This window comes from Buteo buteo, chromosome 7 (assembly GCF_964188355.1).
Source record: "Buteo buteo chromosome 7, bButBut1.hap1.1, whole genome shotgun sequence".
Classification (NCBI taxonomy): domain Eukaryota; kingdom Metazoa; phylum Chordata; class Aves; order Accipitriformes; family Accipitridae; genus Buteo; species Buteo buteo.
Genome location: NC_134177.1, coordinates 44,209,932 through 44,232,937, shown reverse-complemented (window position 1 = coordinate 44,232,937; position 23,006 = coordinate 44,209,932). Strand labels below are relative to the sequence as shown.

Sequence of the window (23,006 nt, the reverse complement as noted above, 5' to 3'; positions counted from 1 at the left end):
CAGGCTGAACCAGATTTATTCAAAATTAACAAAAACATGGCTATATTTAATAGCAAGGTATACAAATATCAATCTATTATGAACTATTGGTTTCTACAGAAAAATAAATGACTAGACAATAAAATTAAAACATCATTTTCTCCTTTAAATTGAGTTCTTTCCATTCCATAAATATAAAGCTTCTCCTTGTTTTGCAGTCATAATTACAACTGGGATAAGGAAATGTGAAACAATTTCAGTACAATTTAGTTATCTTCAGTTACAGGTTTGCACAGCATCCTACATGCTAATTTACCTGTTAAGAAGTTAAGGAGAAAGCATTTAACCTACAAAGAACAAAAACTACTGTGCTACACAATTAATTACTTTTTTAAAAGTTTACTTCAGTAAAAACGAGCAGATGGTCCAGCAGACACTCGTCCAGAATCGTTTTCTCCCAGCCAAAGAACAGGACCTTAGACCTAAAGAGCTAATAGCAAAGCCTAGCAGGACTGGAGAATGTGCATTTGGGGCAGTTACTATTCATAATCAGAATACTGTAAATGTATTTATCAGCACTAGTATCACAATATGAAGGTTGAATGGGCTAAGCCACAGTATAAAATTTTTTTGTTTGTGCAATTTAAATCAGCAAAATAAACTGTGTTTGGTTTTACTTCATCTGGCAAAGTTACAAGATTATTTTTTTTAGATGCATTACTTTATTTAACCAAATGCAGTGCTATACTTTGCTTTCTAAAAACAAACAAAAAAATCCTAAGATGTTACTAATGGTTAACAAGCCAGGCCTGTTCTTTGACAAGGCATCACTTCACAAACATCTCCAACCGTCTCCTATTTTCTCTGGTAGATTAAAAATGACCTCCAGTTTGTAACCTGTGGGATTACAAACCAGATTACCCAGAATTCTAAAGACAAGACAGAAATTCATGAATACAATGGCACTATTGTGAGTGGTTAAACAGAGCACTCATCTAAACCTGCATTTCTCTATACATCAGCACTCAGCAGTGTTGTGACAGCCCAGGTTAAAGAAAGAGACAACTGCTGAAAGTGAAAAGGCAAAGAAGTTTGGAATTGTGTCACTACATGCACATGTGTGTAGGTAGGTATGTGTACACACACACGCATGTGTAAACTCATGCCCTTCACTCCCCAGCACTCTCCTCCAACTATCCTCCATGGAAATAAAAGTCAGAAAATGGATATAAGTGTTTTCTGGCATTCCACTGACTTGTTTCTCTGGTTTTATGAGAGGAAAAATGGTAATGAAAATAAAGACCATTGCTCATATCATCCAAAAAACTTTAAAAGACACATTCATGTTTAACATCTACTAATTCCCCACCTCCTAAAAACAAACAAGCAAAAAATACCAGGTGGTCATTCCCTACTTCCATCCCAAAAAAAGACATAAAAATGGTTTTTAAGCAAATCTACCGTCTTAAAAATCTCATGTGTCCAGTTAGAGTCTCTCTTCCACCTGAAATAGCAATAATTAGAATTCTTCAAGAACATACTTGCCATCTACTTTCCTCCTGATGAATGCCAAGTAATCATAAAAGTTTGTAAGTGCGGGAAAGTAAAAGACATGAAAACCCATTTCATTTCTTTTACATCTGAAAATCCTTAAATGGAAGTAGCATTAAATAGTGCAGCATTTAACTCCCCCCCCCTCCACTTCAAAAGCAGTAACAACGTCTGTGAGATTTAAGACTAAATAATGCACGTGTAAAGACCTGGGTGAGTCATAGAACATGCTTCAAACATCCTAACTCCTCAGTAGACCTACTAAAAGCTGTATCTAAACACATAGTCTCAATTTATTGGTCCACAGGAAAAAGATATTATGGCAGGACGTTACCTTTAAATGCTCCAGGCATTCCAAGTGCAGTGTTAATACATACAAAACAGTATGAAATAAGCAAATGCTTATTACCTCTAATTTATCAAACTAGGTTCTGTATGTGACAGTAATTTAAGGCCATTCAAACCATCTCATATACCTAAAGATGGTCACCAGACACTTAAATATACCACCCTTCTGCTTTCACACACAAATACTGCATTTCTTTAAATAACAACAAAACCCCAAAACTGTGAGTACAGCAATACCATATACTGTGAATAAGACATTATCAGGTAGAGACATGATGAATACTTTGTATTGCTCAATTATCTTCAAGACACTCTGTTACACAGCTCCATCCTACAAGAAGTCTCTTCAGCAGATGAATCACTGTGAGGCTGAACTCTGCACCCACCATCCTCCAGCAGCCACCCCTTACAATGGCTGTCAACTCAACAGTTCGTGCATCAAAGCCACAGAAGCTTAAAAATAGTTCAGGTGACCTCTTCTGCCTTAAAATTTCTACGCGCACTTAAAAAATTTGCCTTCCTTGGATAATACTGAATAAAATAAGGAAATAACTTCTCTGCAAATCTAGATCTCAGACTAGCTATATCTTGCAGACTGTTGCACCCAAATAGCACACCTGAAAAGATACTGGGCATCCATGGGATTTAAATGTTTCTTGCCTGAATGAAGATATAATCAAAACTAGAAAAAGCTACTGAAACTGGAAAAAAAAAACCCCCATGAAGGTGCCAAGAAAGAAACTATACACTGAAAAACACTGCTAGCTTGTTTCCCCATAGCCCAAAAACTTAAACATAACTTCAAAAGTAAAGCCAAACAACCCAACAGCAAACTGCTGTCTGTTAGACTCTACTAACTGGCCAATATTATCTTCTGGGGCAGAAAAACAGTACTACCACTTTATGCAAAGCCGTACTTCTCTTATTTTGAATTTACCAGGTATTTTATGACTAAATGCTTCCCCAGTATTCTCAACTCTTAATCCCAGTGTTAGAGAGATGGAAAGCTTATGTTATGTTGTAACCGCTGAACACTTTTAGTATTGTCAACTACACCATGTGGCATCTCGGAGATCTGGAAGTTTTACGGTTTAACAAATCTTGTAGCACATTCACCCCAGGCCCATCTACTCATCTCAGTCTTGTAAGCTTTGAGGGACTGCGAACAAGTGACTTGATTAAAATCTAATGCAACCAAAACTCTCCTCTGAAGAGAAAATTCAATCCATTTCCAGTGAAGCAGAAGTGAAAAAAATCAAACAGCTTCCCTTGAGGTACAACGCTGCTGCATACGCTCAGTGCTACTGCGTCTAAGGTGAAGTGGTAAGTGTCAGTCATCCTTACAAATCCCCAAGGTGATAGCTTCACTTTTAAAGCTTTCAACATACTTTGACAGTAAGGTAAAAACGTAAAGGTCAACACTACTTGCTAAGGACAAGATAAACACAAGAAAATCACTTTGGAATTTTTTATGGATCAGAAAAGTAAACTATTAAATGTAAAGGAAAAGTTTTGATTTGCTGTATTATTTATCCAAAGGCTTAACTTCCGGATATATTCAGGGATGATTTCTGTGATCTGTGCCAACATATTGACATTAGCCTGGCACCAGTAGAAGAGAAATGCCATCCACTAGTCTTACACGTTAAGTTGAACTTAAATGTTACCTTTCTTAGCTACAGGAATGCTGTATTCCACAGGATTTTACAGCTACTCCCACAAATTAAGCCTCTGCCATCGATTTTTTTTTTCTTAATTAACACAATTTCTGTTGGATGTAAGAAGAGTATGGATGGCTTTAACATTTTACAACCATTCTTATTTCTGGAAAAGTGGGAAGTAAAAGACTTTTGAGATATCTTATTGCTTCAAAGTGATGTAAGAAATTGCCACACCACCATATATTTACGGCATTGCTTGGGTTTTTTTGTAACACCAGTAGGTATACCTCCTGGCATTTTCCTTTGGGGAGAAAAAGGGCGGGGGGGGGGGGGGGGAAGTGATGGAGATCTGCAATATGCAGCCAGTCATCTTGTGATGACGTGATTCTGCACACTGCATTATCCCTTAATAAGCAGTATCACAGCAGATTGCAATAATTTACAGTGTACTGCTGCAAGACAAGAACAATGCTGGCTGAATAATCTGAAAACATGCTCTTTTACAAAATGTAAAAGTATATTGTCTCGATAATTGTTATTTAACATCTAGAGGCTTGCTAGGTAACATTATACATTTCAATGATGTAAGTATATTTCTTATTTACATCCTTAACTTGATTGTTTCAAAAAGCTACTTTGCAATTAAAATACAAATTAATATTGAATATAAAGTGGGGCATGGAAGAAAGACAAGTGTGTGTGTGTATGCGTATATATACAAACACATACGCACATCACACTTTTATCCTATTCACTATTTCCCACTCAGAGAACATTCAATAAATAATAGACCATCATATTTGGCTTTCCTGTGGAAATTCCATAAATGCTTTTCTGCTTCCCACTTTATATTTAGAATTTTTTTCACAGTAATGGAATGAAGAAGAAAGTAAAAGTGGCTCAGGTTTAGACAGCCATTAACAGACAATCAAACAAAACAAAAAAGTCAATCACTTTTTACAAACATTTAAATCATACTGAAAATGATAGTACACACTGTGTCTCAAGGCTTTTGCAATGAATGTCAGATTTAACTGGAAAGTTGTGGCAAAGTTGCTCAGAAACATTCGGCCTGCTTAAAACAATCACATCAATAACAGAACAGTCAATCTTATATCTCTAAAAAAATTCTTAACTTCACAGGGAATTTTCAAATTCTACTAAACACAACAATGACCTTCCCATAAAATGTAATTTTCTGTACCAGTTTGCCCATATTTTAAAACAATACTTTGAATAAGGAGTGAAGATATTTTTTAAGTGATGCAAAGCTATGATGAAATTCATACAGTGCATGCTATGTTTCTCAACTCAGGTTAAGCATCTAAAATAACAATCATTTTCTTAGAAATTTTTCTTTTCTTAGAATATAGTATGCAAGAAATGCATTATTTCAACAACCACTTATCTAGCACAAGATTCTTTCTCCTTTCAATGGAGAAAAAGCATATAGGCTTAAAATTTGCCACAAGGACTAGAAATTAACTTAAATATTTGGAAAAATGCCATTATTCTGAAATGATACAAATACTCCAATTTGTTGAGCCCTCAAGAAAGGAGAAAGAAACTTCAGCCAGATAGCTGCAAACTCTTTGTATCATTAAGGTACATATAACCCAGAAAATTGTAATTGAAATGATGTATTCCATCATGTTTCACAAATTATGTTACTGGAAACAATAAAGAACGTATTTGCCATTGTAGTTCATATTCACCCTACAGCAGCTATGGCAAATACTTCTCATTAATGGCAAACTCAGCTACAGTTCTCAAGTAATGTCACTGCACAGAAATCCTAACCTTATCAAGTATATTTTCCTTGCACATCTACTGATGTAAAAGAGTTTGACTGCATTTTCCTCTATATTTTGGTAAAGTTCTCTTAGCTGTTACATGATTAAGTACACTCTACTGTACTACGATCAAAAGCATCTGGAAAGGTGGAAGTGAAGAAATGCTCTCTGGGAAAGTTAGCTTAATACTTGCACTTCAGAGTCGCCCATTATCAACATTTCATAGCGAGTTTCTTTATTTTCAGGTCCCCAAGGTAAGAACAGTAAATTATGACTTGAACTAAACAAGTCACACTTGGCTCCAAAATCAGATTTTCCTACCTCTAGTTTCAGGTCCCAGAGGTGGGCAGAGGAAATCCTGGTCACAGCCAAAGAAGTCATTTTTGGCTCTGAAATAAATTTTCCTGCTTTACTAGAGCCAAACCCTACCATTGAGAGTACCATAGCTTTAAGCAATACTTTAACATTTCTTTTATATATTTTGCTTGAGCAACCTGATTCTTCAGCAATATGAAACCTTTTTCAGTAACACAGAATTAGGGTTTTGGCCTCTCTTTCTTAAATCGGTATTGTTTATTATCAAGTACACTTCTGAGCCTTAATCGTTTCTTTCTCTCCAACACTGACAAAGTATTTTAGACTCTTCTCTTTGTAAAAATGAATGAACGTAAGATATTATGAGCCTAAAATTTTTAAGTGAAACTAAATCATACTCTTTAAAGGTTCTACAGAAAATAATGTAACTTATAAAACCATACAGTTACTTAAGGAGACCAAATGCTGGCCATTTAATACCAGAAGTTGTGGCATATATTTAGCACAAACATATGGAGAAAATAAAATTGGATATTATACATCACACTTGACAATGATTTTCTTGCCCAAGTAAAGACTGATGTCTGGATCCAAAATGCTACAATTCAAAATATATAACAGAAGTTAATGAATAGTATGTTAGCATCAGATAACATGTATATGGGATTACACATCTTTTTCTGTCACATTATTTATGTTCCCTAATATTACAGTTCACTGGTATTAGCATCAAGTTACAAATCATAAAATATATTTAGAAAGCAAGTTGATCACAGACAAGTAATATTAGTGGAGATGAGCCAACATCAAACTGCCAACATAAAATATTGGTCTCCAAAGGTACGATTCTACAAACCCTTATGATTGTGCACAGTCCTAGAAGTATTAAAGGGATTACTCACACAAGTAAAAGCTATATGCAGGAGTAAGGGGTTATGGAATTGAGTCTTAAGAGGACTTTTATTAACCCAAAAAGCAGACATGCAAGTGTATTTTCATGTAGAAGCGGAGCACTTTTTAGTGATTTAAACCAATCCTAGAAGTATATCATTCATGGATATTCCAAGGGAATTGTTAATCACTTGCATTTCCTATTTTTAAGGGGATGTCATTATTCATCATCAGTTTCTTTGTTCCTATACCTACCTATACATACCTATAGCTATGTAAAGGAACAGATGTACCTGTGTTCACAATTTTATGTCTATATAGGTCTAACTTGACTTGTGCCACTGTGTTTTGAATTTTCTTCTGTCTGCTCAAAACTCAAGCTCCTCCCCAAACGTCAAAGCTGGAAGTTTTAAAATGTCCAGGTTTTAATCAGTTTTCCGGTTAGCCTACAAAATCTAAACAAACACTAACAACTATATCATAGAAGCAAATGTCATAACTATCCTATAAATTTTAACTGTATTGTTTGGGAACTTAACATATCCTAAAATCCTACAAAAGAGATAGACTGTACAGTGTCCTCTAACATTTAAAAGTCTGAATTCTTCTAACCCCAAAGAAAAAAAGAATTCCCATAGAAAAAACTGTTAATAAGGAGAAACATTTAAAAATAAAATCAGCCACCCTAAAAGAAAGTCACTCAGTTGTACTTGGAAGGGAGAATTCACATCTTGGTATGATGAACAATACTGATATGCTGTGAATACAATCCTGAGTAGGAAAAAGTATTTGAATAAATTCTGTAATCATATTCTTCCTCATAGTTGTATCATAAAATTCCAAATGACTTAGAACTGATCATAAAAGTGTGGTTAGAAGATGAATTTGCGTCATAAGCAGGATGGCACAAGTATCATTTAATGCCCTGACAATTGGGCTTGTGACTTACAGATTCTAACTGTTAATGAAACAGTAATACAGCCAGCCGAACTCCAACTGGTTAGGACAACAGGTTAAGGCTTAACTATAGACAATCATCTATACTTAACAAAGAATCTCTTTTCATTTCAGGTAATACTAATAACTATCTGCTACATGAGAGCATGGTTTATAGCATCCCTTCCAATCCCTACAAGTTTCATGTACCTTTTTTCCCTTATTGACAAATTAATACTCCTTCAGTTCTATGAAGTTTTATTCACTGAAGATAACTCCAAAGCATTTATAAGAATTATAATAAAGTGTACAGGAATAAAACTTTGTTTTCCTTTCTAATGTTCAAGGTAAGGTCTGTTGGTCTAGGGGGACTGAAGTAACGAACAACAATTTGCATTTGTTGCAATACCCCCCAAAATAGGGTATCAGACTGGTTTTATATAAAGCTAACCAATTTTTAAAAATGTAGTGCTCACTTTTCTCTACCCTTTTATAACACATTTGTTTCATGCCATTCTCGGAAGCAGTACTATTGGGTCAGCTCTCCCAGAAATATACAAAAAGAACATTTTCAAGTGAAAATTGGTGTCCTGTCCCATTCTCCCTCCCCTCCCCTCTTTTTAATTTTACATGGCAATCTTCACTATCAACAGCCAGTTTTCCTTAAAAATATAATTCCAATTCCTTTCCTGAGCTGACATACTGCTGAAAAAGATGCTTAATCTTCCAAATTTCTTTTGTATCTATGCTTATGTTTCTACAAAGCTACTAATTGATCTTCTTCAGTGAACAGAGCGACTATCCTTCACACTATCATTTTTCACATAATTGAGCTCAACTGGTAAAAGAAATGTGCATTAATCCAGAACTTTTTGGGGTATCTGATAAACCTAAAGCCTTGGACACAACAAAACATCATTCAATTTAAAGGGAAGTACTGCTAGCTGAATATCACTTTGGATCCAAATTCTGGAGCAAAAGACACATTTACAATAAAAACAATTTCCTCCAGCATTATTCTAGGAGCACTGCCATGCACCAGACAGCAACTCAAATCTGATGCTAAGAGACTGGTGCATGCCCTTCTCTCATCTAGAATTGATCACTGCAGTGCTTTGTGCATTACCATATCTAAATATATACACTCAAACCTTTAGCTGCTTGCAATTTGGCAGCTAGTGTTTCTATCCCTACTTAAAAATGTAGAGGCTTTCTTCAGTCTAACTAAAAAAAATTGTTCAACACAACACTGATTTTTTTTGAATTTAGTTATCACTAATGGGATGTACTGCCTGTGATTCTATTATATTACATATTTGGTTGAACTCAAGGTAAAATCAAATACACTATTTTAAGATTAAGGAACATAATCCACTGTGAACATAATTCACCCTTGACACGTTCTTTTCAATTTAATTTTGTATCATTTAGAACATAAAAATACTGACTTTCTGGAAATCATTTGGAGTAAATTGTAAGAGTTCCAGCCATACTACAGACCAAGTATTTCCAAAATATCATTTCAGCATATGCTTCTAAAACTAAGCATTTCTAACTCTAGGAAGAGTGCTAAGTAGTCTTTGAATGTAAATGTTTTTATACTAAAGTACAGTGTATTATATTTTAGTAAGACAAAAAATGTTGTGGCTGAGTTAAGTGCTTCGAGAAAGTTATGCAAACATTGAAAGAACACTGCACCAGGCAGCCACCACTAATATAACCTCACTAGTCCTTATAGGATGTGGTTTTTCTCTAGCAAGGCTGTAATTAGGCACACATTGTAGACAACAAAGAAGTCTTTGGTTGTTCACTTAAGCTCAGAACGCATCTCTAAAACCAAAGCTGAGTCTGTTTGGTCTTTCAAGTGTGAACCTACGATTTTCTTGTTTGATTTGGCATTACTAATAACCAGAATCCAGCTATTTCTGGTATTTATTTATTCTATGATACTTCACTTTATTTCTTAGCTTCACAAAGTAGTCCTCAAAAGCTCTAAAAGGTAAGCATAAGATAAAGCAGTGACAGTGGCTATTATCACTGGAAGAAGTGTGCCAGCAACTGGGTGACTACCTAAGTGGCATGCACAGACCACTAAAAAATATAAGTGGTCTTACAAACTAGTCAATAATAAATGTTCTTTTTCAGTAAGTAGAAAGTCTAGAAAAATACTTTTCCATATTCATTGGCTTTCTTTTCCTTTATGAATGCCTGGCTTCAACTATGAAGTGCCTATTCTAATGGAACATCATCTATCCATAAGACAAGACCTGTTGAAGTCAAAAGGAAGGAAGTGTTGATGTGAGTAATTACACACCAGTGCAAGCAACAGGATGCTACTTTGGCCACCTGCTGAAAAATACAAATAGTCTCAAATTTCTTTCATTGGAGACACTTCAAAATACTATTTTTAGAGGGCACTTAGAAGCTTTTGCCTAAAGTTAGATGAAGCTTGAATTATCAAAATAGTTAACGTCCTCAGTATCCACAAAGAGGTTACGTCATGTCATAATTTCATACCTCAAAGCTGCAAGCTAATAAAGCAGCATTAGCTTGGAAAAGGTTTACAATTCCAGTCTCCGTTTAAGTGGGAAGTGTCATACACATGGTTACACGAAAGAAGGCAATAGGGATTAGAAAGGTGATTATACTGCAATCAATAATGACCTAGGGCATGATATACATTGATTCATTATGCTATTATTTTACACTATAACTATCTTTATCTTTCCACCTATTTTCTGAAATAATCTTTTGATCAATCTGAATGCCTTAAAGTACTATTTTCCTAGTGTTTATCCTAGACCTTCGCAACCAAATGCCCCACACCACAGTAAGTCAGGAAGTAACTTCATTTCTGTACAAATGACATAAGTTTCAGTGTATGAAAACAGGCAAGTGAAGATGGAAACATGTACTACTGTTGCTTGGCAGAGTATGCAGTTAATGAGCATTTTGACAATGCAATAGCCTTCACTAGCAATGTCAGACAAAAATTTACAATATATCTAGCACGATATAAATTTATTTAGAATGACAAATGAGTCCACAAGACATGCTACGCTATTCCTCCTCTTACCTGTGTAGAAGGTAACTCAAAGAATTCAAAAGGGATTGAGAGAAGTCCAAGGGTAAACATTTAGAAAAAATATTTTGTGTGCATTTAGTGTTTTAAACATGACATAAAAATAAAGTACAACTCTTTCAATTGATATCCTACCTGAAGGTCTTTCACATTTGCAAACGGAATACCTATGGTTATAACTGCACGGGCATTCGCATCACAGAAATCCAAGCCTTCACTAACTTTTCCTCTGCATACAGCTATAAGGAGTGCTCCATCTTGAACAAGCCAGAGAGGAATATACAAATCATTCCCAGTGATAAACTGAGTGTCAGAAGAAAGTTTCACCAACATCTTTTAAAGAGCTAAACATAATATAGCATAATACACTGTGGCAGTCTGGAAAAGGTGAGTGGATATAAAAATATAGACTTCTTTGAGATTAACTTCACTTTGATCAATAATATTGTGATTTTGAGTATCAACTAGCAAAATAATTTTGCACTATATAACATAGCAGTACTTAATTAGGCAAGAACCATATGTATCTATACAAAAATTTAAAATTTAAACCTTGGATTTTGCACTTCAAAAATCATGCTATTTATTTTTTGACATACTATCATTCTTTATTCTCTATACTAATATTTAAGTATTTTGAGAAAAAAACCTATAGTGGCTGTAATATAAGATGGTAAATCACAGTTATGCAATGTACTATAAGTTTGATTATTTGAGAAGCCACTCTGCACCCTGCTGGACACACAATTGCACATCCTTACACAGCTCACTGCCTTTTGAATATCACTGTTAGGATTATGCATCATCCTGTACTTCCCTATATCCTCATGCAACAATATAAATCACAGTTATTCTTCCTCATTTATCACAATAACAACTTAATGTGAGGTTAATTTAACTGTTTATCCATATCTTATTCTAATTGTTAAGCACTTTAAGACGCCCCCCCCTTTTTTTTTTAAACTTGAAGAGTCTGTATCAACAATTTCGTATGTCTGAAGAATGTACCTTTTTCTCCTTTACATTTTATGGCATCGTAGTATATTTTCAGCAGTTCATCAAAGTCACTCTTTGCCCCTCCTTGAGGCTCTGCAATGACTGTCTTAACCAGCTCCAGGTTTCTCCATAAGCCAGTGTGCATCCAGCGATCTTTCAATTTGTCCAACAGCTGAAAACAAACAGAAAAATCTGGAAGAGCTCTAATGAAAGGTCAATCACTTGAACCGTTCAAAGAAAGCACACAAAAGACACTTATTTTAGTGAAATTCTATTGTTCAGTTTTTGTACTTATGAATACAAGTGTCCCTACTGTACACCGATCCACAGATATGCAACAGTTTCTAAACATGATGGACACTAACTTTGCTAATTAGAAACAGTGCGGATTTTTGAGTTATCAAAGTAAAACTCTCTAAAACTATAAGACTGGTCAATAAAGAGCATCTTCTGGTATTCCTCAAAGCAAGAGGAACGTCATTCAAAGAAAACTGGAAATTACCTGTTCTTCTGCTTACCAAGAAAGAGATCCATCTTCCATAAGACTGGAAACAAATTCTAAATTAATTTGAAACAAGCCTTTATATGTTAAATTTCCATAATATTTCAGTATTTTTAAATTTACATAGATAAGTTGGGGGAGGAAGTATTGATGTAGGGTTTATCAACAGCCTCCTCGGCTTCTTGAAGGAAGTCAGCTTTGTTATATCTACCAGCTTCTGAACTGTACACGTTTTACTCCAAATCAGTACATGTTCAAATCTTGCAAGCAAATAAGCTTGTTCTACATTTAGTGCAAACGTAATGAAAATACGTATTGCATTACAAAAAGCAAAGTTTAAAACTACCACAGAAACTGAAGTCAGCTGGGTGGCGGACATTTTGCAGTTAGCAGTCATGCCCTTTTCTCATCAATTTCTAGACTGAATTTTATGAACACAGGGAGCAAAAAAAGTCACTCCTTCACCTGACATGTTTGTCTGATGGTGCACAGCACTGGCCTCAAGACAAAAGCAAGGCAACCAACACATTTTAGAATGAACTGAGTAGATCTGGTTCAGTGGACAGAAATGAATGCTTTATTTCACTCCTTTTACTGTTCAGTGATCATTAGCGTGTCACTAACTATTGTGCAGCAGACTTACTGAGCTTCATATATACAGAGATTTTAAACTCACAGATTCTGTAATAATGGTTATGCTCCTAATTTGTTTGCACTTCCCTCAACCCCACTCACTGAAGACTTTCTCAGCATTTTGCTTCAGGCTATATGAACTGCTCCATCTGGAACCTGCACTCACCCCAGTTCATTGCTCAAAAAGCCACAGCAACCCTTAACTCCAACCCACTTGGCTTTCTGAGGCACCCCAGCCAAGATCTCAGGATCTTTAACAGTTAAATTGTTACAAAATTAATCTGTCCCATGTCCAAACATACAGTTTAAGTGTTATTGTGAAACGGAACTAATGGTAACTAACTGTTGTCACATTTGAGTTTAACAGGGAGAACACTTGCAAATTTATAGGAAACCGTTTACAAGAACCCTTGCATATTTCACGTTCTCAGAATTAACAATCTGAACTTAGTCTCTGACTTGGATCAGTTCTTTTTGAGGTACATGTGGTTCAGAGTGGACAAATACTATGGTATTCTTGAATTTTCACTAGCTTTGTCCAAGCCTCTATTCAGGGAAATACACTTGCTTACTACTGACGTGACACCATTCTCAAGCAAGCACAGAGAGACTAAGTGATGAATAGTAGGAACAGTTTCCTACAAATACAGATGTTCCTGTAGAATAAATCATCTTTTCTAAATGTGTCTGTCCTACTGTTTGTCCCCTTCTCTACCAGCTCTGTCATTTCCTGGCAGCATCCTGTCTGTAATCTCTTTTTATATAAAAGGTCGTAATACTATGACTGAGCAATGACTGTCCATCTTGCCATCCACAGCCTGCCACTATGCCTTCAGTTCTTGGATATGATATGGAGATAATTCTGGTAAAGAAAAGAATCAAACAAATTATACCTCTAAGTACATCCATTTGGGATCTGTTAGAGCTGCCAGTGACTGTAACATTATTAACTTTCCAGATTTCATTCTTCCTTCTGTGAAACTAATGTCTGCCTGGGCATTCACTTAGCAATCTATGCTGAACTCACTTCTAGCACTGCCTGCTGTTCACCATACATGACAAAAGGAGGCCAGTAAGAGAATACAGACAGGATATATTTGGATATAACTGAATTTGACATTTACATATTCATGTAAACTATCCATGCTTTGACTTCTAAGAGTCTCTTGCCCCTGACTTTCTCCTCCTTTTATTATCTCAGCTACTGAAATCAACTGGTATTTTTCACAAACACACCCTTATGAAGCTTTGTTAGCAGAAAAATTGTTTCTTAAATTAAGAGAACCAAAGTCTGTTAATAGCCTCAGAAAGGGCAACATTCCTTACAAAAATTACTTAATCCCTCTATTCCACTGTATTTCTCTCATATTTGAAAGACGTATAACTTATATTCATAGTTGGAAAGATGGCAGTAGAAAACCTTCCTCCAAATTCTTAAGAAAACATATTTTCTCTTTTGTCGGTTACCCAGCCCCTGCAGGTAAGTATCTGTTAGACTACAATAGGTTCAGGTTTCTTGTTTAATTGACAGCAACCATCACAATAGAAAATCTACTTTATTTTATGGAAATGTGTGAATTATTTATGAACAGCTTTGGCAAGAATGGAACAATTCATTTAATTCACACAAAAGCTGTTACCTCTTCCATTTAATGGAGTTTGCTATGTAGAGAAACTTTCTTGTACAGAGGAAAGCATGCACAAACATGCACAATACCCATGCTACAGACACTAAGACGACAAGAATTATGGACACGACAGAATACAAATAAATAAAATATAGAACACAGATATGCCTCACAAGAGCTAGGAATCAAGTGCAGGTTTCTCATAAAAAATTATTTCACTTTGGGTTGAAAAAGTGCAAATGGGAGTAAGGTATAATGCCAGGAATCACAGGAAGCGACCATTAATGCCCACAGTCAGTCATTTTTTCTACCCAGGGGAATAATAGTTTCTGCAGTGGAAGGCAGTCTGTGTATATTTTATTAAATCCCTTAAAAATGGATTCTCAAATGGTTTATTAACAAATGGTCTTCCTCCAGGAGAGCAGAAAATCTTGTTAGAAAGAATCTGTCATCTTCCCATGCACTGAAGGATGTTTACTTTGATAGCTTTTTCCTTTTTTTCCTTTCTGCAATTTAAAGACACCTGTAAGCTATAGAAACTACAAGCTTAGTATTTAGATTCACCATTCGTCATTGTCAGCATCCCCCTTTTTAGGCAGCTTTTGAAGCACTCTTGAAGTTTGGGAATGGGGGAAACTGTTTTCTCAACATCTCTTGCCATTATGTTGCACTCCTAAGCAAAATCCTCTCATCATGTGTCCACGAAGGAAAAGCTTTGCCCCTTATCCATTTGCTGTTTTGTTTTATACAGTGCCAAAAATTGCATTAGGGGTTTCCCATGTCATAAAGCAAGACCAAAGATTTGTTTAATGTGTTTTACCCTAAGGCAAGCTCATTCTAATTTCCAGCATCTTAACGAAGTTGAGAAGTTAACTTGCAGCAATCAAGTTGCTGGGGATGCACTTTGTCTGCAGTATTCATTACCTCCTGACAGTGATTTTTGAAGTAGCAAATACCTGACATGAGAGAGGGTCTAACAGAAAACACTGTAGCATGATGAGTTATTCTGGTTTACAGTTCCCTAGCTCTTGTCCTGCTACAAGCACCTGCTACCAAATTTCTTCACATCAAATATTCCTTAAATATTTTAGCATTGATTCACATAATGAATGGATTGCACCTTGCCAGCAGAGTAAAAAGGCATCACAGAAATAATCCCTCCATCAGAAAGTGCTTGGGAAAGCAATGGAAAACTTAAAACTACGAAAGGATGTTCAAGAGCAGTGCAGGACAAAAAGGATAATGACCTAAGCAATACCTGACAGCAGAGTAAAGTAACTCTGGCTTTATTGGCTAGCTTAACAACTACTAACTATTTAATAATAACTATCATTTACAATTGTATTGTATATTCTTGTGCACCTTTAAAACTATATGCTGTCTCATTACCCATACATTTATATAATGATAACTGAACAAAAGGTATTTCAAGGTACACAGAATTTACACAAATACCTTGTAACCCTCTTAGAAGTCTGCCATTATACACTAAAAAACCCCACTTCTCCAAACTTTGGTATTTTTTTCATCTTGTTTCTATGTAATATTTTTTTAAATGATGTGAAGTTCCACTTTTCATTGTTATTCAGATATGAAGGGTAGCTGGGGGGAGAAAGGAAACAGCCATTAGGTTTTTCTTAATAAAAATCACAGTATTGACACCACTGTTAGTGCAAAAAGTCAGAGATTCCCGAGGGACTAACATTGATCTAAAAGCCTCTTCCCAAGCACAGCTCTTCATGTGTTTGCTACCAGAATTTTCTTTTTGAATAAGCACTGCTTCAAATCAAAGCCTGTCTCCAGTGGGCTGGAAACGTGTTTGAAGGGTCAAATAGAAGTTCTACATGCAGTCAGCACAAAACTTCAGAAATGGGAAACAGACATCTATGGCCAAGCTGGAGGCTGAGCAACAGGACTTACTTCACTAGACTTTGTTTTGGTAGAACTAAGAGGGCTATGCTACACTTGGGACTAAAAGGGCAGTCACTTGCAGAAAACAGGGTTATCATCCAATCCACCAACATGTAAAAGTGACACACAAAGACATACGGTGCTGCTATAATGATGTACTATTACATCATCTTTTACTATCAGTCCATTAACACACATTCTATATACAGACACCAAAATTCTACATTTACATGAAATGGAGCGAGGAAGAGGTGGTGTCAGTTTTAGAAGCAGTTAAAATCTCATAATACAAACATTTTCCCTTTAATTTCAAGGCTGACTTATGTGGTAGTATGGATTTTTAAAAAAATGTAATATAGACATATGCATCTTAACATCATTTCCAGCTATGGTTTGTAAAACCTGAAGTTTCTTGAGAAACACCAAATGGAAGAGACTGGTCTGGGCCATTCTCTGCTGAATACCTACAACAGATTATAGAAAGTATTTCCAAAGGGAATCTAGCCTAAACTACAACAATACAGACATGTAGATTAGGGACTTCAAATATGGAATAAAGGGATCTCCCAAAGCTTTAGCAGATGGAGAAGAATATACTTTTACACCTACAAAACTGAAACACATCATGCTATTTTCCTAGTACACAGACTAGGGAAATTACAGATTATCTCATTAAACAGTTTTCTTTTTCTACATAACAATGGAACTGTCTTACAGATTTATTTTTGCAATACCAAAAACATTTTAAGAAGCTGCAGATGTATGCACCCGCTTCCAGCTGCACCTCTCCACATACAGGATGAACAACTATTTCAGCAACCATAATTAGATTCAGAGAGAGACAAGAGAACCTGTCAAATTGAATTGTGCTCTGCTACTCCTTTCACATCTTGCATTGTGAAAAAGGCCGTAAATTCCTCATGTACACAAAATCAACCACAAAGTCAGGAAAATGTATCCAAAGGCAATTCCAACTGCGTAGAAATCTAGCTAGGATGAGGGAACAAAACTAAAACCTACTCATTTAAATAAATCAGTAAAACTTTTTCCAACACACTGCTCTAATTTTAAAACCAGTGCTTCTTCCACTCTCATCTGAGTCATACTTAAATGTACAGAAATGAAACAGGTATCCCCACATATTTTAAACATGCGTTAATAAGGTCTTATACCTTTCCAAAGAATGCAACACTTGACATCCTACCAGCATTTCAATTTCAATAACCCATTATAAAAGAGAACAAATACATCATAAAATAGACTATCGGAGATGCAAATCTGCAACTGATATATATTGTGATTCAGTAACCAACAAAAAGCTAAATAAACTAGAGATAGTAATCCAAATATCTAACAATAAAACTTAATAGTATTAAATAATTTTTGCTCTTTGTAAAATCTTTTAAAGTTTTTCATCTATCATTAAGAATATGCATGAATCAAAGTTTTTTAAAAACAGACTATTCAAGACAGACTTCACCAGCAGTGTGCCTAACATTTTAAATACCTTTTCTTTAAATTTTATACTAGATATAAATATAATTTATACCTTCTTCAATAACAGAAGACATTAATTTCTGTATCTTTCCTCTCCTCCTCTTCCACTGATTTCATAAACTCTGTTTTGCTTCAAGACATTGAGGAACTCAGTCCTTCAGTGAGTGCTTTTATCTTATCTAAACAACAGGAGGCGGCAGTGGAGTAGAGGAGGCATATACCAAATTTATACACAGAGTTTTATCAAATGTTTTTGCTTCAGTGCAGTGCTTGTATCTTGACAGAAAATAACAGGTGTCAAAACCAAACAAATAAGAGGCTTTTTTTTTCCTCTGCATCTACTGAAAACCCTTACAGTCAGAGAGAATGTCAAGAAGAAAGGTAGTTTTCTTGTCTTTCTGCAAAATGTTTCCCACCATTTGGACTGTCTGCAAAAAAAACCCAAAAAAACCAGTACAGGTTGTTTTATATACCACAGGGCAACTCAACCTGCCTCTGCATCAGCTGCCTCCTCTCTTCCTTTCGGGGAAAAAAAAAAATCAAAAAAAAAATCTATATACTCTGACAGATCCTTCTGCAAATTTAAGCTATTAGGATGGAGGACATAATATTTTCCACTAAAGTAATCCTCTGATGATCTCAAGGCACAGATGTTTTTATAATGTATCTAATTCCATAGGTATTGCATTACCTTTAATAAGCTTCCAGGATGATGCAGTTTGCTGAGTCAGCCGGTTAGCTACAGCTGTAACTTTTTGTTCAAATCACTCTCCCACTGGTCTCCAAGCTCTAGTGTGTTCAGCATGATAGTTAATTCCCTGGTTGAATGTTCTAACATTATGAAAGAATGAAACGGTCTCTATATTTGTGATAATCCCAAAATGTATTCAGTCATTAAATAAATGCATTTAGTACACCACTTAAACATTAGTGGCCTTAAATTCATGTTATTTCAAAGTAACCCTGGAGAATGTATATGGCCAGACTCCACCCACTTTTTCACATCACTTACATACTGGTAGCACAGGCTCATATTAAGCTAACTTCTTCAAGAACTAACATGTTTTGGAAAAGTACAGAATTAGCAAAAGTTATTTGACAGTTCTCTGAACTAACAGGGTTGCCAAGCATCTCTACTAAATGACCCAGAACCCTATAGGTAACTGACCTCCAGGACTATTGGAACTCTTCAATTCAGGGGAAACAACACTTTACAAAAAACATGGGGCGGCATGGGATCAGTAACTAATTCCATTTCCACCTTTAGTTAAAACCAAAAACCACCACCAACAACAAAAAATCCTTTGAGGTTAACAGTGAACACAAAGGAAACAGCAGAAGGAATAAAGTAAAGAGAATAATGAAATGGGAATACAAGATTGAAGGGACAAGAGATAACTGCCTGGAAGGATTCATGTGAAAGGAAAAAGCTGAGTTTCCTTCCAAAAACAGGAGGGAAAATATTTGGGCCAACTAACCAATAAAATCTAATGTCCATTATCCAAATCTTTAAAATAAATTTGGAATAGCACTCTAGAACTATTAAAAATAGTACTATAAAAAGTGCAGTGTCCCTTAACAAGAATAAAAGGTCACATGTATGAAAAGAAGGCAGTGAAACCCAATAACATTTATCAACATCACCAAAAATATTACATGCTTTCAAAAGGACTGAAAGAATATGCACTTTTGAGCCACAAGTCATTTACGAAATTGGCAGAGCTAATTTATATTTCATCTTTTTTTCCTTCTTAATCAACCTGTACACTTTTTCAATAGTGATTTTATTCTTAATCACATTCCTCACCAAAAAAGAAAAAACCCTCGATTTTGCTTGACACCCAGACATTTGCACTGCACTACGCTGGGACTATACCAGCCAAGAATAACTTAGTCCATTGAATTATTTAAGCAGTTGTTCGCACTCAATTAGATTTTCATGAAAGGTTAAGCAATACTGATGCACAGAAACCTCTTCATGTTTATGGGAGGTATCTAACATAATACAAGGAGGTATTTAAAATACATTCTTTTGAATGACTAAGCTGATATGTTAATATTTTTTATCTATTCACAAAAATAATTATTTTAAGCTTCAAACTGAATTTTCTCCATTTCTAACTCTAACAGATTTCATTAAAAGAGAACATGAAAATATCTGTGCCCAAAATATTTCACTTGTGAAGTAAAAGCTACTTTCAAAATAGAACGTTAATTTCCCACTGTTAATGGGAAACTGGAGAAAAATACCAAATGCCCATATAAATACATATGCACAGGTAATCTTTTCTTTATGTGCCAAAAATAAACTGATTTAATGCAGCATTTTAATGGAAACAGGCCACACAAAGATGCTATTCTTATCGAGGAGAGGCTACGCCTCCTTTCTACTGCACATTTCCCCAACTATTTATTATCATCGTGGGGCTACAACCAGCAACGCAAAGAAGTGTTCTTTTGAACCAGACTTGGTTTGCAGAGTACTAACTCAAGATCAATTTCTGTCTGATTTCCTTTCCCAAAGTGTCACAGAGCCTCTGTAATGAAATGCTTCATAATTGCAAAACAGAAAAGATTAAAAAAAAAAAAATTAAACATTTTTTCTGCCATCAGGAAAAAGAAAGCATTGTATTGTAAAACCAATAATTAAAGAATACAGGGAACATAATATCTTCAGAGACTTTGATTTCTTTGTTTTAAGGAATATGAAGACTAGGCAACACAGAGAGGAATTTTAATGTGGAAAGACCTTAGAAAAGTCCTGAAATAAAAGTAGACATTATGAAGGAATGAAACTAGAACGTATGCTCGTCTAAGTACAACTTCCAGAGGAATACACACATTCCTCGCTTTTTTCAGAACCTCTCTTTTTCAGCTGATGGGAAAGATTTTCTAATGTGTATTTGACTGCTAACCCTTACCATTTGTTACAGCAAAAATCAAATCAAGTGCATAAAATAAGAGTGCATATATTTAAAGCAAAAGTAGTTAAAAGTAAAGCAATTTTAAAAACTTAAGCTTGCACAGATAGTCATGATTCTAAAATTAAAACAGAATTGCTGAAGTTGATGAATGCTCAGCAGGTTATTCTCTTCTATAAGAAAAGTTACATTTTATTGGAAAGACTTCAACAGTCCAGAGACAGAACCCAGGAAGCTGTGAAAGGACCTCGACCCAAGTCACATATTTATTCTGACATTTTACATTTCTTCTAGAGTTAAGAAAGCTCATACAGCCTTTTAATTTTCCTAACAGGTGGTCTATATCATGGAGTTTCTCCTCAACCCATCTCCCAGGAGAAAGCTGCCCTCAACTGGAAATCTATATCACTACTACTTGTGCTATTTCAAGAGATTTTTCACTTTGATCTCTCTTACCATTTCTTCGGAACAGAAAATGAGCTTGAAGAATAAAACTTTAAAACCATTTAAGCGTCTGGTTTTCAAGAACTTGTGTGGGAAAAGTGTCTTTTTAAGTTTAGAAGTACTGTACTTACTTTCTCAAGGAAAATTTTAAGCAAACATGAAAGAAAAACAAACATTTATGGCCAAGACTCCTGTTGAGATACCTACATATGCTAGGAAATGCGGGGTAAAATCTGTGCTAGCCCGCACAGCCTTGGCAGACACACTGTGGGGGACAAAAATAAAATAGATAAAGCTACTGTGCAACTCAACTACATAATTAAACTAAACCCTGAACATGGTGAAAAACTCTGTATTATGAACAAGATTCTGATCACCATGTGCACACTCCAGCACAATAAAATGTGAATAATTCATAATCATTTTCAAAGAAAAAGTATGCATCACTCAACTTGGAGGAAACACAGGGGATTTCACTGGTATGATTTTTCTTTAGGGACAATGACAAAGTGCCGCTCACCAGCAGGAAACTGAAGCACTGAACTGTGTTCCATGTGCCATAAATCAACACTGCAGCCTACAGGATGTCTCTCTGGTACCAACATACCATCAATTTTTCAATAACCTCCTTAAATAATGGAATATGTGAACGGCGACAACAGTAATGAAAAATGAAATGTTTTGCACACCAAAGACTCTAGAATAACACGTTTAATATGTTGCTTCTACAGTTAAAGAAGCTTTTTTATATAAAGTCTTTCCCCCCCCAAACCAACATGTTTTACCACAAAACAATCTGGATAGTCTTTGAAGTATTCAGTCTTTGAGCTCCGTCACAGCTGTTTCTAAACAACCTGGTTCAAAACAGGGTTTCTTTTGTGGTTTTAAAATTAACCAAGACAACAGCTTTCTGTGTTACAAGAACTGCTTGTACACTCAACCCTAGGCTATCATTACACTTTCATGTTCCAGTGAGAGAGCAATCTTTCACGCAAAGAGAGCTCTCCAGAAAAATTTATTTTTAAAAGGATTGTTTAGATCCTGGTCTGGAGTCAAAACCAAAATTATTAACTGTTCATGAATGAAGTCAGCATCCTACACTGCTGTCCTCTTCTTCACCAGTCAAAACCCAAGCTCAGTCATCTTTGACCTCTTTTCTTTCCAGAATAAAGAGAAAAAAAAGACAAGGTTGTCTTAGTGGCACATCAGCAGTGAAGCACAGTACCACCTGGGAAAACTGATTCAAACAGACATGCTGTGTAGGCCTAGGCATGAGGCTGACCAAGTCCATGAATGCTCACACAGTAAATGGGGGCAGGCAGATGCCTGTCATGGGGAACTGACTCCAAGAGTGGAAGAGTATCAGGTTTTAGCTTTTAGTCTTCTATTAACACTAACAGGGAAAATATTTTTACATTTATAGAAGGCATTTTACACATGTAGTTATTATATCATTTTCAGAAAGATTAATATTCTTTTTACTTTCTCAGAAAGGTTAGTCATTTTTCCCTTGTTATACAGCAAATCAGTGCACATAAGAGAATGAAGACAATTTCTCAGCAACAACCATGTATTTTATGCACAATGTTTAGCACTGAATAGGTAATTACATAATGATAAATTATCATAACAGGGAACGGTATCAGCTCTGATTCCTGGAGACATCTAAAACCTCTCATTTGGGAAGCAGGACCACTAAACAGAAAAATCAGTACAATTCCAGACCTAAGTCAAAGAATGAATCAAATGCTAAAACAGAGAAATGCAAAGCGATAAAACTTTCCGCAATCGTGACAATGCAAATGATGTCACCGATGTCACCATTATTAGAAACATGTACTTCAGTCAGCAGCAATTAAGGAGGGAACAATAAGCAATTAATCTCACACAGCAAAAAGCTATTCAATGACTTTACTGA

The 23,006-nt window shown here is 35.5% G+C and overlaps 1 protein-coding gene across 3 annotated transcripts in view; it reads right to left on the bottom strand.

Annotated features, from left to right (window-relative positions):
• The window catches only part of BRIP1 (BRCA1 interacting DNA helicase 1), a 105,002-nt gene that overhangs the window by 50,746 nt on the left and 31,250 nt on the right, over window positions 1-23,006 (bottom strand). For all 3 annotated transcript variants that reach the window (XM_075032946.1, XM_075032945.1, XM_075032944.1), the window contains 2 exons: window positions 11,565-11,724; window positions 10,692-10,813 (listed from right to left, as the gene is read on the bottom strand). In XM_075032946.1, coding sequence (XP_074889047.1) covers window positions 10,692-10,813; window positions 11,565-11,724 — 282 coding nt within the window. The remainder of the gene's footprint in view (window positions 1-10,691; window positions 10,814-11,564; window positions 11,725-23,006) is intronic.